The 12,867-nt window shown below is 34.3% G+C and overlaps 11 protein-coding genes and 2 pseudogenes across 13 annotated transcripts, besides 1 other annotated feature; 8 read left to right on the top strand and 5 right to left on the bottom strand.

Moving 5' to 3' along the window:
* Nucleotides 1-4: 4 nt before the first annotated feature.
* Nucleotides 5-12,867: part of a mobile genetic element that runs on past the window's edge.
* On the top strand, nucleotides 260-692 carry TVAGG3_0836340 (annotated as a pseudogene). Its single transcript has one exon. A coding segment is annotated over exon 1 (433 nt).
* On the bottom strand, nucleotides 856-1,375 carry TVAGG3_0836330 (annotated as a pseudogene). The gene has a single exon. A coding segment is annotated over exon 1 (520 nt).
* On the bottom strand, nucleotides 1,603-2,484 carry TVAGG3_0836320 (uncharacterized protein; the record flags this gene model as incomplete). The annotated part of the gene is made up of 1 exon (XM_001304097.1): nucleotides 1,603-2,484. One exon carries the CDS (start codon nucleotides 2,482-2,484, stop codon nucleotides 1,603-1,605), a length of 882 nt encoding a protein of 293 aa, XP_001304098.1.
* TVAGG3_0836310 (protein of unknown function, DUF4106 family) lies at nucleotides 2,534-3,388 on the top strand (the record flags this gene model as incomplete). The annotated part of the gene is made up of 1 exon (XM_051248700.1): nucleotides 2,534-3,388. The coding sequence occupies one exon, from the start codon at nucleotides 2,534-2,536 to the stop codon at nucleotides 3,386-3,388; it is 855 nt and encodes a 284-aa protein (XP_051084175.1).
* On the bottom strand, nucleotides 3,385-3,786 carry TVAGG3_0836300 (uncharacterized protein; the record flags this gene model as incomplete). Its single annotated transcript, XM_001304096.1, has 1 exon — nucleotides 3,385-3,786. The coding sequence occupies one exon, from the start codon at nucleotides 3,784-3,786 to the stop codon at nucleotides 3,385-3,387; it is 402 nt and encodes a 133-aa protein (XP_001304097.1).
* TVAGG3_0836290 (uncharacterized protein) lies at nucleotides 3,812-4,453 on the top strand (the record flags this gene model as incomplete). The annotated part of the gene is made up of 1 exon (XM_051248699.1): nucleotides 3,812-4,453. The coding sequence occupies one exon, from the start codon at nucleotides 3,812-3,814 to the stop codon at nucleotides 4,451-4,453; it is 642 nt and encodes a 213-aa protein (XP_051084174.1).
* On the bottom strand, nucleotides 4,707-5,483 carry TVAGG3_0836280 (uncharacterized protein; the record flags this gene model as incomplete). Its single annotated transcript, XM_051248698.1, has 1 exon — nucleotides 4,707-5,483. One exon carries the CDS (start codon nucleotides 5,481-5,483, stop codon nucleotides 4,707-4,709), a length of 777 nt encoding a protein of 258 aa, XP_051084173.1.
* On the top strand, nucleotides 5,501-7,825 carry TVAGG3_0836270 (phage tail repeat-like family; the record flags this gene model as incomplete). The annotated part of the gene is made up of 1 exon (XM_051248697.1): nucleotides 5,501-7,825. The coding sequence occupies one exon, from the start codon at nucleotides 5,501-5,503 to the stop codon at nucleotides 7,823-7,825; it is 2,325 nt and encodes a 774-aa protein (XP_051084172.1).
* On the top strand, nucleotides 8,042-8,431 carry TVAGG3_0836260 (uncharacterized protein; the record flags this gene model as incomplete). The annotated part of the gene is made up of 1 exon (XM_001292949.2): nucleotides 8,042-8,431. One exon carries the CDS (start codon nucleotides 8,042-8,044, stop codon nucleotides 8,429-8,431), a length of 390 nt encoding a protein of 129 aa, XP_001292950.2.
* TVAGG3_0836250 (integrase core domain containing protein family) lies at nucleotides 8,472-9,557 on the top strand (the record flags this gene model as incomplete). Its single annotated transcript, XM_051248696.1, has 1 exon — nucleotides 8,472-9,557. The coding sequence occupies one exon, from the start codon at nucleotides 8,472-8,474 to the stop codon at nucleotides 9,555-9,557; it is 1,086 nt and encodes a 361-aa protein (XP_051084171.1).
* On the top strand, nucleotides 9,844-10,809 carry TVAGG3_0836240 (organellar and viral DNA polymerase type B; the record flags this gene model as incomplete). The annotated part of the gene is made up of 1 exon (XM_001304095.1): nucleotides 9,844-10,809. One exon carries the CDS (start codon nucleotides 9,844-9,846, stop codon nucleotides 10,807-10,809), a length of 966 nt encoding a protein of 321 aa, XP_001304096.1.
* On the bottom strand, nucleotides 11,226-11,600 carry TVAGG3_0836230 (uncharacterized protein; the record flags this gene model as incomplete). The annotated part of the gene is made up of 1 exon (XM_001304094.1): nucleotides 11,226-11,600. The coding sequence occupies one exon, from the start codon at nucleotides 11,598-11,600 to the stop codon at nucleotides 11,226-11,228; it is 375 nt and encodes a 124-aa protein (XP_001304095.1).
* On the top strand, nucleotides 11,707-12,534 carry TVAGG3_0836220 (KilA, N-terminal/APSES-type HTH, DNA-binding family; the record flags this gene model as incomplete). The annotated part of the gene is made up of 1 exon (XM_051248695.1): nucleotides 11,707-12,534. The coding sequence occupies one exon, from the start codon at nucleotides 11,707-11,709 to the stop codon at nucleotides 12,532-12,534; it is 828 nt and encodes a 275-aa protein (XP_051084170.1).

The following is a 12,867-nucleotide window of genomic DNA, read 5'->3' as shown; positions in this document are numbered from 1 at the left end:
ATACAGTTAGTATCCCTAAGTCGTGTACTGTGGCACTGCGCGCCTCCGTACACCACTTAGCGGTTTTGACACTTTACGAAACCGGTAACGTATATTTTACAACACAACCATAACACCAACTTAACCTTAAATATTTACAAAACCATCTGACATATAAACGACTTCACTAATGACTTCACTAATGAATTCACTACCGTCCTCACTAAATAAAAATAACCTTATTTTAATTTTTTTAATTTTTTTATTTCATTACAAAGACATGTCCGACTACATTTACTATGACTCTTTCCCAGAACGTTTCCGTGAACTATTCAAAACTCAAGTAAAACTGAGAAACATGCATTTTAACAAAGATAGACCCATTGACGATGAAAGAAACCCGAATATATTACAATCCATATGACGCAAAGTTCATTGCATACATTCCTTATGGTCGCAGAGGAACGAAAACTATTTCAACAAAGAACAAAAATTATTTCTGGAGCGATGAAGAAAATTGCCTTATCTACATAAATGCATACTTAAATAAAGCTACATATTGTACAAAAGAAGGTTGGACTGGATTTGAGCTCTACATATACGACGACGATGGAAACAGACGCTGTGTATACCCATACGATAATATGTACCATTGTTTTCATCAAGCATTAAACGAATACATAGTCAGTAAGGGTCTCATTCCTGTTGAGTAGATATGCTTTATTTTTGTTCTGTCATTTACATAAAAATAAACGTTCTCGCTAAATAATAAAATAAAGTTAAAAATAAACGTTGTCAGAGGTGAAAAAATAAATTTAGGTGAAGTGGTGAAATCTCACCTCTTTTTTCACACGGTTTTTCACCCTGTTGAATTCATTGCTTTATAACTCTCTTCCTTGATTTCTTTTTAGTTGCTTTCTTTACGTCCGTCTCCAACTTGACTGTCTTTCTTCTTCGTCCATAATGATACCAGTTACTTCTACCAGTCAATGGGTCAAATGGTCGTTCATAAGGGTTTCCATACATTCCATAGGGACCATACGGAAGAACTGCTGGTGGAAGTTGTGGAGGAAGAGTTCCATCGAATCTATTTAAATGCATTGTTTCACCTTTCATCTGGTCATTAAAGTCTTTTGCATGTTTTGCAAACTCATCGTCCTTTCCTAAAGCATTTTCTGACTCAGTCGCAACCAAATTGGATGCTTTATTTATGAGCCCTATTTTATTTAATCTTAACTTCTTTGCAACCCAGCCTCCAATCTTTCTTTATTTGCATCTAATGTCTTCGAAACCCTTCTCCACTCATTTTATTTACTGCGTCATAAGCTCCAAGTGCTTTTGCTCCAAATGCTAATGCTTTTGTTCCCATTGCGCCTAAAGCTGCCCAAGCTACCATTTACACCATATTAAAATCATCTCTCTTCAATATTATCTCATAAAAGTTCTCGTTACTGGAGAAAGTCAATGAACATAAAACATTCTCACGGGCTTCGCCCTCACCGCTTTGCGGTCTATCTAACTTATTTCTTATATCATCTATACGCTTCAAAATGTCTGAACAATTGCTAACATCTTCTCTACAACAGTTATTTCATCATGAATGACTTTCAAGAACAAGCTCATTTAATATGCTATTAAAATCATTTCAATAATGAGTCCATCCTTTCCATCTTTAGGTAGCACAACATCTTTCATTGAAGAAGGTTCAACAAGTCTTATGTTAAACTTACTGACAAAGTTTGTTATACTATAATGCTTCGGTGGCGAATACATGTAGTTTGAAAGACATAATATAGATTCTTCAGCAAATTCACTTATACTGGATTTTATAACAATGTTCTCACGAGACCAAATGCCACCAATTGACAATCTTGTAAGCAATCCTGCTGAACCTTCAACTGTAAACGTCGATGGTAACATTCCACGAAGGTCATCTATTGACATCTTTGAGTCACTGTATTTAAATATTTTCTTAAAGCAATCGTCATTATCTAACCATGCAATAGCTTTGAAGTTTTCATTCGAATATACATCTGCTTCATTAAATGTAAATCCTGACTTCTTTGCAGAGACGACTTTAAAATCTATTGCATTTGTTTCAAAATTATATGCTATGGTAACTTCAGAAGGTAATGGATGCCCTTCCGCAGTCAGTTGTTCTTTCAATACCGGTTGAAGCTTTGTGTTAAAAACTTTCATGTCATCTCCTGTGTCTAAGTTCACATACACAGCAACAGGAAAACTATCTTGCCTCTTTGTTTCATCATTATATCTCAAAACATTAAAGTTCTTCAACAATATTGTTCTTCCTGCTGGAATACTTCGAACCTGTCTGATTTCAATAGCTTTCTCACCTCCTACATACTCTACCCAGTGTCTTGGATATTCATAAGTATACTGACTTTCTTGAATTTTGGTTGGTTTCATCATAACATGTTCATAGTATATCTTTATACTCTTGTCAGTTAGACTCGGTGCTATGTTCTGAATATTTCTGACTTGCATTTTTAATGGAGATAAAATGAAGCATTTAATACATGATGTAGATGAAGACATGAATGAAACTACAGACAAACTTAACTCTTCTCTTATTCTTCCTTTCAGTAAGGACTATGAATTCTGTTCAAATGGTGTGTATTTCTATTGTGGAAAGATGGGTTCAGGTAAGACATTTAACCTCATTCGTCATATACTCATAACAGAGCGTTTAGGAAACGACTCTTACTATGACCAAATCATTATATCAGCAACTTCAGACTCTATGGATTCAACAGCGAAAACATTTATGTCAAAAGTTCAAGCCTCTGTCGTTAAAGTTCCAGACAGTGAACTCATTGAATTTCTTCAACGTTATATTCGACGTAAGAGAAAATATTATGCCATCGTAGAGTTCATACAGTCAGGAATGCAAAAGACCTCTGAGGAGATGGAAAGAATTATTGACAAACACCACTTACGTCAGTACTCAGGAGTTTACGATATGAAACGACTTACAAACTACATTCTGTCAAAACTTTCAAAATACCCCTTCAAAAAGTATCCTTCAAACACTCTGCTCGTTTGTGACGACTTCACCGGAAAAGGTTTAGTGTCAAAACCAGACTCACCATTAGCTAACATCATTACTAAAGTTAGGCATTACCATTTAACTGTAGCAATACTTATGCAAACATGGCGTTTTCTTGCTTTAAACATAAAACGTCTCATAACTGACTTCGTTATCTTTCAAGGTTTCTCACGCTATGATATTGAACTCATTTGGAAACAGTCAGGTATAACATTACCTTTTGAAGAAATTTGGGAAGCATATAAGTCTCTCATCTCTCCTCGTTCATACCTTGAGATTCATATCATGACTAATACCATTAAAGTCAAAAATATTCCATGGGAACGACCAACATTGTTTTAAATCTTATGCTTTAATTGACTGATGGTAAACAAATTCCATGCATCTCTGTCGCCATTTCTGTTAATATTTTTGCTGTCATTCATATCATCCACTTCCCCATCCGTTAGCTTTTGAGGATATGCGTTAGAATAGCTGTTCTTAAATGAAGGCTTTTCACCTTTGAGAGCATAAACTCTATAACTTTCTGCATACTTTATGTTTGAACCTCCTGAGCCATCATTGACATAAATTTTTATAGGTTTCCACCCTTTGTTCATGTTTCTGCTTCTTCCCTTAGCTCTTTTGTTCAGTAGTTCTACATCTTTATACACAGCACCTGTCTCAGTGAATTCAACAATATTTTCATTCGTTAGCTTTACATTCAAACCCTTGTCGAGTATATTGTTCATTTCATACATATAAAAGGTTTTTATTCTATATGAAATGAGAAGTAAGTCCATCTTAGCTGGTGCTGTTAATGTTCCAATTGAACCAACATCAAATGTTGACTCACGAACGACAAACAATATTGTCATAAAGAACTATAGTTCGGAGTGTTTGAAAGAAAAAGAACCAGATCTTAAGTCGGGACCTTCGGTCTTGGCGCATGACGCCGTGAATTTAAACACAGCTTCAAACGCTAATGCTACATCAGATGTTAAGTTAGAGTATCCACTACTGGACCAAGTTCTTTCAAGAGAAGCCAACGACAATCCTTACACAAATGTTCAAACAAATCCTTCAGATAACGTAGACCATTACCTTCTTCAGTTATATCAAACAATTTTACTCAAAGACGATAAGAAGCTTTTGACAAATCTTATAAGTAAGAACCAAATAATTCTAACAAAGGAGGACCTTGAAAATATTATATCACGAATAACAGGGAAACAATGTGTCATTGACTATCTCGACCCTGAAATCGAATGCTGTGGTCAAACTCCACTATTCATGAAAATAGGTAACATCCGCATCATTGAAATACCAGGTACTCCAGGAGTTGAGTTTAAGTATAGATATTCGAACGAGTATACAAAACTATCTACTTACTATAAATTATGTCTTAAATATGTTTTAGTAAATTAAAACAGTCAGTCAGTCGTCATTGACTGACCTAAGTTAGTCATAAAAAATTTTCAAGTTAGCAATTTGTAATATCTATCCAAAACTTCTTCAACAGTATCGAACTCATCTTCATAATGTAGACCTAATCTTATTGACTTGGTGCAGTTTTCACTAACACAATATTTTTCTGTTCTCTTGACTGACATAACTAATTCATTTGTTTCATCAAACAGCAACAACCAAAGTTCATGACCTAATACATAACATTCATACTTTATATTTTTAGCTCTGAGTTCTCTTGTAAGCTGTTGCGTTTAATATTTTCTAAAAAGTCAACTTCAACAGTCATTCGCACTGGTGCCTTCAGTTCTACAGGCTCTCCTTGAAAGTCAACAAGTCTGAATTGCATGTCTTTCAAATTATGAGGACTAATGCGAACCCATTTACCTAAATGAGTTGCTATGACAGGAACGTTTGGAATGAACATTGAATTGACTGCATAACAGAAAGACTTATATTCTACTGAACCTTTACTATTAACTCCTGAAATACCTGTGACATTAGCTATTTTTGACTCAATGTACAAACAGTTGCCATAACATACGTATGGAACAGATTTCATCTCAATCGTTTTGTCAACACTTTTCAAAGGAAATGTCATATGGTATGCTCCCAGAAGCAATTGAACTCTATGACTCATTCGTGTTATCTTAAACTCCTTCGCATAACTGAACTTCAAAACTCCTGCAATAAGTTTAACATTCATTAAGTTTTCTTCGTTATCCTTGTTTATTGTAGTATTTATGAGAGCATTTAACACTCCAGCTAATGTTTCCATCTTATATTCTACATTATTGTGAAATCTTATTTCGTGCTTCTTTCCATCTATTTCAATCTCCATGAAATCTGTTTCATTTGTTATAACGAATGAAGCGATAGTATTGAAGTCAACCATTCTGAATGCAAGCGCCTCATTCTGTAGACCTAAGTTTGTTTGTAGCTTTACTGTCCCGTATTCGTTTGGGTCTGTACTTTGCAAATAGAACAACATTTTATTCTCATTAAAATATGAGTATAGCTGCATATGCGTATGAAGCTGACAGAGCTAAACGTTTATATTTTGGTCAATACTCTCTCACACTTACTGACAAATATATTGTTATCACTGATGGAAATACTGAGAAATACATAACATGGAAGGACTATGAAAAGTTTGACCCTATTTTAACTCCATGTACTATGCCGTTTATAAAGGACGGTGAAATTATTGAAAAAGATAATACAACCGTATATAGGTCTGTTCATGAAGCGTTAGAATATATGTTGAATCATAATCCCGAAAGATTTGACCCAAGCACTACACCATGTGCAATGCCTTTTATTAAGGACGGTGAAATCGTAAGAGTTCCGGATTCAACGGTTTACACAGCTGTTCAAAACAGTTTACAAAACATTTTAGCGAATATCTTTAATTCAGAAACTACAGAAATAAAATTACCGTATATAACAGATGCTAAAGAAATTAAATCAAAAACGACAACATTATTTACGTCACTTAATGATTTAATGACTTATATCATTAATATTCCTGCACCAACTACAGCATTTGATCCAAACTCGACGGTTTGCAAAGTACCTTTCATTAAGGATGCTTCATTAATTGAATTAAGGGATTCGACAGTTAATGAATCATTAAAGGCTTCATTAATGAAAATCATTGATTTTAACTCATTCATGAATACATATAATTCATTCATTAATGTTTCATATGCTTCTAAAGAAGATGAGCCAAAAACTATCGATAAAGCGGTGTATGAAATAAAAGCATCAACGACGAAATTGAATTCGTTAACTTTTAACGGTGATAGTTTCGTTAATGACATAACATCGGGGAAAACGATTTTAACGAAAGAATACTTAAAATCTCATGTTAGTGAGTTCGTTGAAATTGAAAAAGAAGGTGGAATTAAGTTCGATCCACTGAATTTCATTTTCAGCTTAGCGAATGCAGGTATTAATTTTGCCGAATGGACAACAATACAGAGTGAAATAAACGCAATATGGACGTTTTTGGGGTCAAAAGCGGGGATGAGTGAGCTTGTAAATGCTGCAAGAACATTAGGTGAAACGGGAAATTTTGTCGATGGTTTTAAAAGACTTGTTTCAAACGTTTTGACAAACACAAAGAAATTATTTAGATATACCGTACATAACGGACGGATTTTCGAACAGATAGCAACAAACCCTCCGGTTATGGCTGCGTTGATGATGGTTAGAGATATAAAACCACGTAACGACGGGAACGAAGAACATGAACAACAGGATACTGGTCGGGTTATTCGAGACATTAAAAACGTGTATCCTGAAGTTATTGATTTATTTAGAGGAGTTAATGATTCAATTTCAAAACATTCTATAACCCTCGATGAAGAGAATAAATTAACAGATTATATATTCGTCATTATTGCAGAATTAATGAAGAGAATAAATGAAAAAGGAATTGGTGATATCATTAATGTCAGCGATGTAATGATGAAAAGAAATTTTGACTCATTATTTACAAAACCGAAAACAGAATATAGTCTTTATGACGTAATTACCGAATTAATGAAAAAGATTAATGATAATAAGAGTTCTGGCGGAAGAGTTGAATTAGAAGTGAATGATGTTAATGAGAAATTAGCCGAAAAAGCAGACAAAAATGAGCTTTTAGCTCTGAGTGATAAAGTCAAGAACCACGTTCATTATATAACTTCAGACGAACAGATTATAACGGACTACCATGGATATTTAACACGAACTGAAGAAGTGAAGACGAAAAATGTTAATGAAAGAAGATATAAATACATTCGTGCTAAAGGTTATGACATAAGCTGTGCTGTACAGTATGATGTAGCTAAAGCGCTAGAAGCATTTGGTTATACCGGTGAAATTTATGCCTCTACTTTCAATGTTAACGGTGTATTAGTTGAACCAAAATTTACGTTGAGAGTTAAGGCAAAAATAACTTATGAAGATGCTATTAAAAGTAAAGCTGACAAAGTTGAACTCGAAGCAATGAACAAAGTTTTGAAATCTCATAAACACAATATCTCCGATATAAATTCACTTCAAACTTCTTTAGATAAGAAAGCAGACAAAAATCATACGCATGAATCCTTCACTACTGTTAGAGCTGACGACATAATATTGAACTATACTTTAGGTTCAAGTGCACCTTCATTAAATCCAAGCACTAGCGTAAAAGATACTCTTAACAGTTTAGATAACAGTTGCAGGAACATTGAAGGTCATGTCAGAAACTTTGAAGCATACACACTACCAACAATGTTAGACAAGAAATCCGACAAGAACCATACACATGAAGAATTTCAAACAATCAAGATTAAATAAATTAAAGCATGCATCGAAATAGTAACAAAAACAGGAAGAAACGGTGCAACTGTACAAGAACAAAGAATTTATCCTCCTACTTTTCCTAATGGTTTAATAACAAACAATATAAATATTGAAGATGGCAATAAAGTTATAAACGTTAAACATGAGCTTCAAACATTAAAGACTCAGATTCTTGAAACCATATATCCTGTTGGTTCAATATATACATCAATGAACTCAACAAATCCAGCAAGTGTTTTAGGTTTTGGTACGTGGCAGCAGATTGTAGATAAATTCCTCTATTGTGCTAACTCTTCAAAGCAAACAGGAGGTTCGAAGAAAATTAAAGAAGCAAACCTTCCACCACATAAGCACACAGGAACTACAAACTTTTCTGGCGACCATAGCCACTCATTAAGAGACCACCCATTATACAACTCAGAGTATGAAGCTGGCAATGACGTTTTATCTCCATCTTATAACAATGCAGCAAAAAAGACTTTTCGACCAACTGAACCAGGAGGAAATCATTCACATACTTTCACAACAAATCCAACAGGCTCGGGTGCAGATTATATGCCACCATTTGTGACTATATTCGCATGGTACCGCGTTCAATGAACGCGCTTGAGCCTAGAATAAAATCTTTAACTTTACATAAATGAGTTTAAAAGAAGTATTCGAACAACATCCATGGAGGTCATTTAAGAAATTCAATGAAGCTGCAAAGAGTTGGGGATTTACTAACAGAGCTGAAGTGAAAAGGTTCTTTGACAAAAATGTTGTACATCAAACAAAAATAAACCCTTACGACTACTTTTTACCAATTTACTCCAACACTCCTGACGCATACCAATTTGACACTCTCATTCAAAGCAGAAAAGGAGGACATAAACCATTCCTCATCTTCATAAATGTTAACACTCGTAAAGCATATGCATATCCAATGAGGAACAAAGGAACTCGTGAAGTGTTAAGAGTTTTACAAAAGTTTGTAGCAGAACATAACCCAAGTACTTTAACATCAGACCAAGACAGTGCATACCTCAGCAATGAAATCACAGAATTTCTCATTAAGCATAACATAACTCACTACACTATTGAAGACCATAATCATAACATACTCGGTATCATTAACCGCTTCATAAGGACTCTCAGAGATTTAAATCAAGAGCGAGACTTTACTGAAGAAACAATGAAACACTTTCTCGAAGTATATAATTCCTCAACACATTCTACAACAGGACATACACCAAATTCAATGACACAACAACAAGAAGAAAAGTATATACAAAAGAAACGAAGCCAAACACAAAATATCAGAAATTCAACACAATTTACACTCATTCCTGGTACAAAAGTTCGTGTAGTTCTTGACGACAAACCGCTGACAAAGAAACGTTTAAGGTTAAGTCGAAATTATTATATCGTAGACTCTACGCAAGGTAATGGATATCTTATAAAAGCTGCTGACGACTCCATAGCATTTTACCCTCGTCATAAATTAGTCGAAAGTAGTAATGGCAAACTTGCTGAAACCATTGACGAAGCAAAGCGAGGAGTGGTTATTGAAATACTTGGCTATAACACAAACGATGACACTTATAAAGTAAGATATGAAGGAGGCGTTGAAGATGTTATACCATCTAAGAACTTGAGAGAGTCAAAGCCAACACATCTGGGACCATTAGAGCGGGAGTACTGGAAAGACAAAAATATGTCAGAAAGAATAAGAAAATTCATCTAAACTTTTTCATTAGATGTAAATCAGACATGAATGAGAACAGTCATGAAATTATTAATGGTACCATTTATTTTTGTCATAAAGACGCAAAGCGGCGGGGCATAGTCCATGACCTAAAATATAATTTAGGTGAAGTGGTGAGATCTCACCTCTTTTTTCACCCGGTTTTTCACCCTAGCCGCGTTGCGACTCTGACCTTTGGGTCTCGTGAATTTTCATGAATTTCCTTAAGATAGAAAAAATAACGTTAGTTTTATTTTTATTTATTTTTTTATCTTGTATAAAAGATATGATTTCAACAATCGGCACAACAACAATTCAAACCGCGAACGGCGGGGCTCTGTCCACAACTACAGCACCAAATTCATTAGTCATGAATCCTACATCGATGTTGTTAGAGATGAAAAGCTTTATTCCTTCTTCATATACTTTTGAAACAGAAATCCAGAAGATAAAGCAAGAACTTTTAACAAGTAATTTAGACTGTAGTGCGAAAGATGAAACAAATGAACAGTATCTTTATGAAATGGAGGACCTCATCGACCATTTGCCTAAACTACCTGAAATTCAGCAACAAAAGCTCACTATTCCTGAATTCGACGAAATTGAAGTCAAAGCAACTGACTCAGTAGAAATTAAGAAATTCATACGTAAAGTAAATTATGAATTCCTTGGTTTTCATTGCAATCATAAAGTTATGGACAAAGATTGCGACTTGGTTTATAAAAATATTTCTGACCTTTACAAATCCGAAGAATTTAAGACCTACGACAACTTTGTTTCGTTAGTTGCTGAATGTGTTTGGGAAATAAGAGATAAAGATAGAAGAGGCAAAGTATGGAACGAACAAATAAGACCCGCTATGTTTGAGATGAAGAGAGCAATTGACGCTTTAGTTGTTCTAGCAGGTAATGTTTCAATGTATAACACAAAAACGATGCCGCAATGTTCAAAATGTAAGGCAGCAATAAGGAAATATAACTACTCCGTCAAAGAGATAGAAAGAATGCGAAACGACTATGCAGACTTAAAGAAAGAAGCAGAAAAGCCAGCAGAAGATAAAATGGACATGTTAGCATTTCTTAATAAAAACTATCCAACAGCAGAAGATTTCCTTCTATCTGACGTCAAGAAGAAATATAAAGGGACTTTCGGCATTGTTAAAACTTTTGATATCCTCAGCGAAGAAATAGAAGCTACAAAACTGTTTAGGATTTCAAATATACATCGTACAATTCATGTAAAACGCTTGTGAAAAAAGAGGTGAAAAATTAGGTGAAAAAAGAGGTGAGATCTCACCACTTCACCTAAATTATATTTTTGGTCAAAGCTTCCACGAGAGAAAAGATTCCTCATTCGCTAAGGATTCCAAAAATGAAAAAATCATTGATTTCGGCTGAGAAAAAACGGCAAAACCCTTCTTCCACGGGAACAAAGAAATAAAGAAGAAATAAAGTAAATTTTTTATTTATTCCCTTATTCCCGTGGAAGATAGAGCACTTTTATGACACTTTTTATTCACGACAAACAAGACAAACAAAGAAAATAAGAAAATACGGCGCTGTCGCGGTTCGAACCACAGACCCTAATCCCTCCATAACACCACCTTAGACCACTGTGCTACGTAGCCTGTCGACATAAGATTTTATAAATTGCATATTTGACGTAAATTTATTTCCATCTGACTTCCCACCGCATAAGATATTCATACGTGTTTGTAAGACATTCATTAAACTTCTTTTCTATTGCATCTAATCTTGCGTTATTTTTTTCAATAACTTGTCTGTATTCTTCATCATCTCCAGCAGTGTTTGGGTCTTCACGTTTAAAATATTCATTGTTAACCAATTTTTTATCTACAAATTTTATTAGTGTTTGATTCACTTCGTTATGATAACGGTCATATTCTTTCAATACGTAAGTGAAGACAAAATGCGTCGTACCTTCAATCTTAAAGCTTAAAGAACTTTCAACACAGTTTTGAGGGTCTGTCAGTGCGTCAATGAGATAGTATTCGAAGTCAGTCAATAATCTTTTTAAAGTCATTTCATACAGGATAAAATTTAATGTTGTGAAGAAATAGTGTTTATCTCAGAAAAATAAAGTTAATTTTTATTTTTTCTAATTTTTTATCTTGTATGTAAAGACAGATATGTCAACATTAGAGAACACAACAACTGCTATCGTTCATGAAGTCATAAATGAAGAATACGAATACATACAATATAACAAACAATTGAGACTCGTTCGTTCAGTCAAAGACGATATGTACCAGATGCAAAGTATAATGAACGCTCTTCGTTCTACAAAGCAAGCATATCATTGGTTTGAAAACCAACAGACAAAAGAACTTTTAGAAGAATTTCCTCATATGATTGCTTCCCTCGGAAAACCGGGGGAAGAGATTCCGTACGAAAATCGCAAGAATTTGGCTCCTGGTTTGAAAGGATATTATGTTCATAGACTTTTAGTAAATGCTGTAGCAATGTGGGCTTCACCTCGTTATGCTTGTTATATTTTCATGATGTTAGATGAACTATATAAAGCAGAACGTGGAGAGATGGAAAAGAAACTTCATGCAAAAGATGAAGTCATTGAATCCAAAGACAAAAGCATACAGAAAAGAATACCGCGTTCAGTACCAAAAGGAAAGGAAAAGAGTTATAAGTATATGATATATACTGAAGAGATGGAGAATGAAGAAGATAAAGATATGGTTATGTTGCATTTAGTGAGAAGAAACAATAAGAGCTTTTATGACTTAGTTAAGATATATAAATCTGACAGAAACTGGTTCTATCGTGAAAACTTACCGATTTCAATGACACCGAATGAGCAAATAAAGGAAATTGTCAAAAATACTCTTCCTCAAACACACTATGACATCAAAGGTTGTACAATACTTACATTCAAAGAAGACTTAACATTACTGAAAGAAAAGATAACAGAATATTTCGACAACTTCAAAGAGGAAGAATGAAAAAAATCTGACAGAAACTGGTTCTATCGTGAAAACTTACCGATTTCAATGACACGAAGTGCAAATCTTCACTTCGTGTCAAAATGCAAAAATAATGCTGAAAACACACAAAACTCATGAATTTTTGACGAAGTGCAAATCTTCACTTCGTGTCAAAATGCAAAAATAATGCTGAAAACACACAAAACTCATGAATTTTTGACGAAGTGCAAATCTTCACTTCGTGTCAAAATGCAAAAATAATGCTGAAAACACACAAAACTCATGAATTTTTGACGAAGTGCAAATCTTCACTTCGTGTCAAAATGCAAAAATAATGCTGAAAACACACAA

Source organism: Trichomonas vaginalis, chromosome VI, assembly GCF_026262505.1.
Source record: "Trichomonas vaginalis G3 chromosome VI, whole genome shotgun sequence".
In the NCBI taxonomy this organism is placed as follows: Eukaryota; Parabasalia; order Trichomonadida; family Trichomonadidae; genus Trichomonas; species Trichomonas vaginalis.
This window is presented reverse-complemented; position numbering and strand designations above follow the sequence as displayed.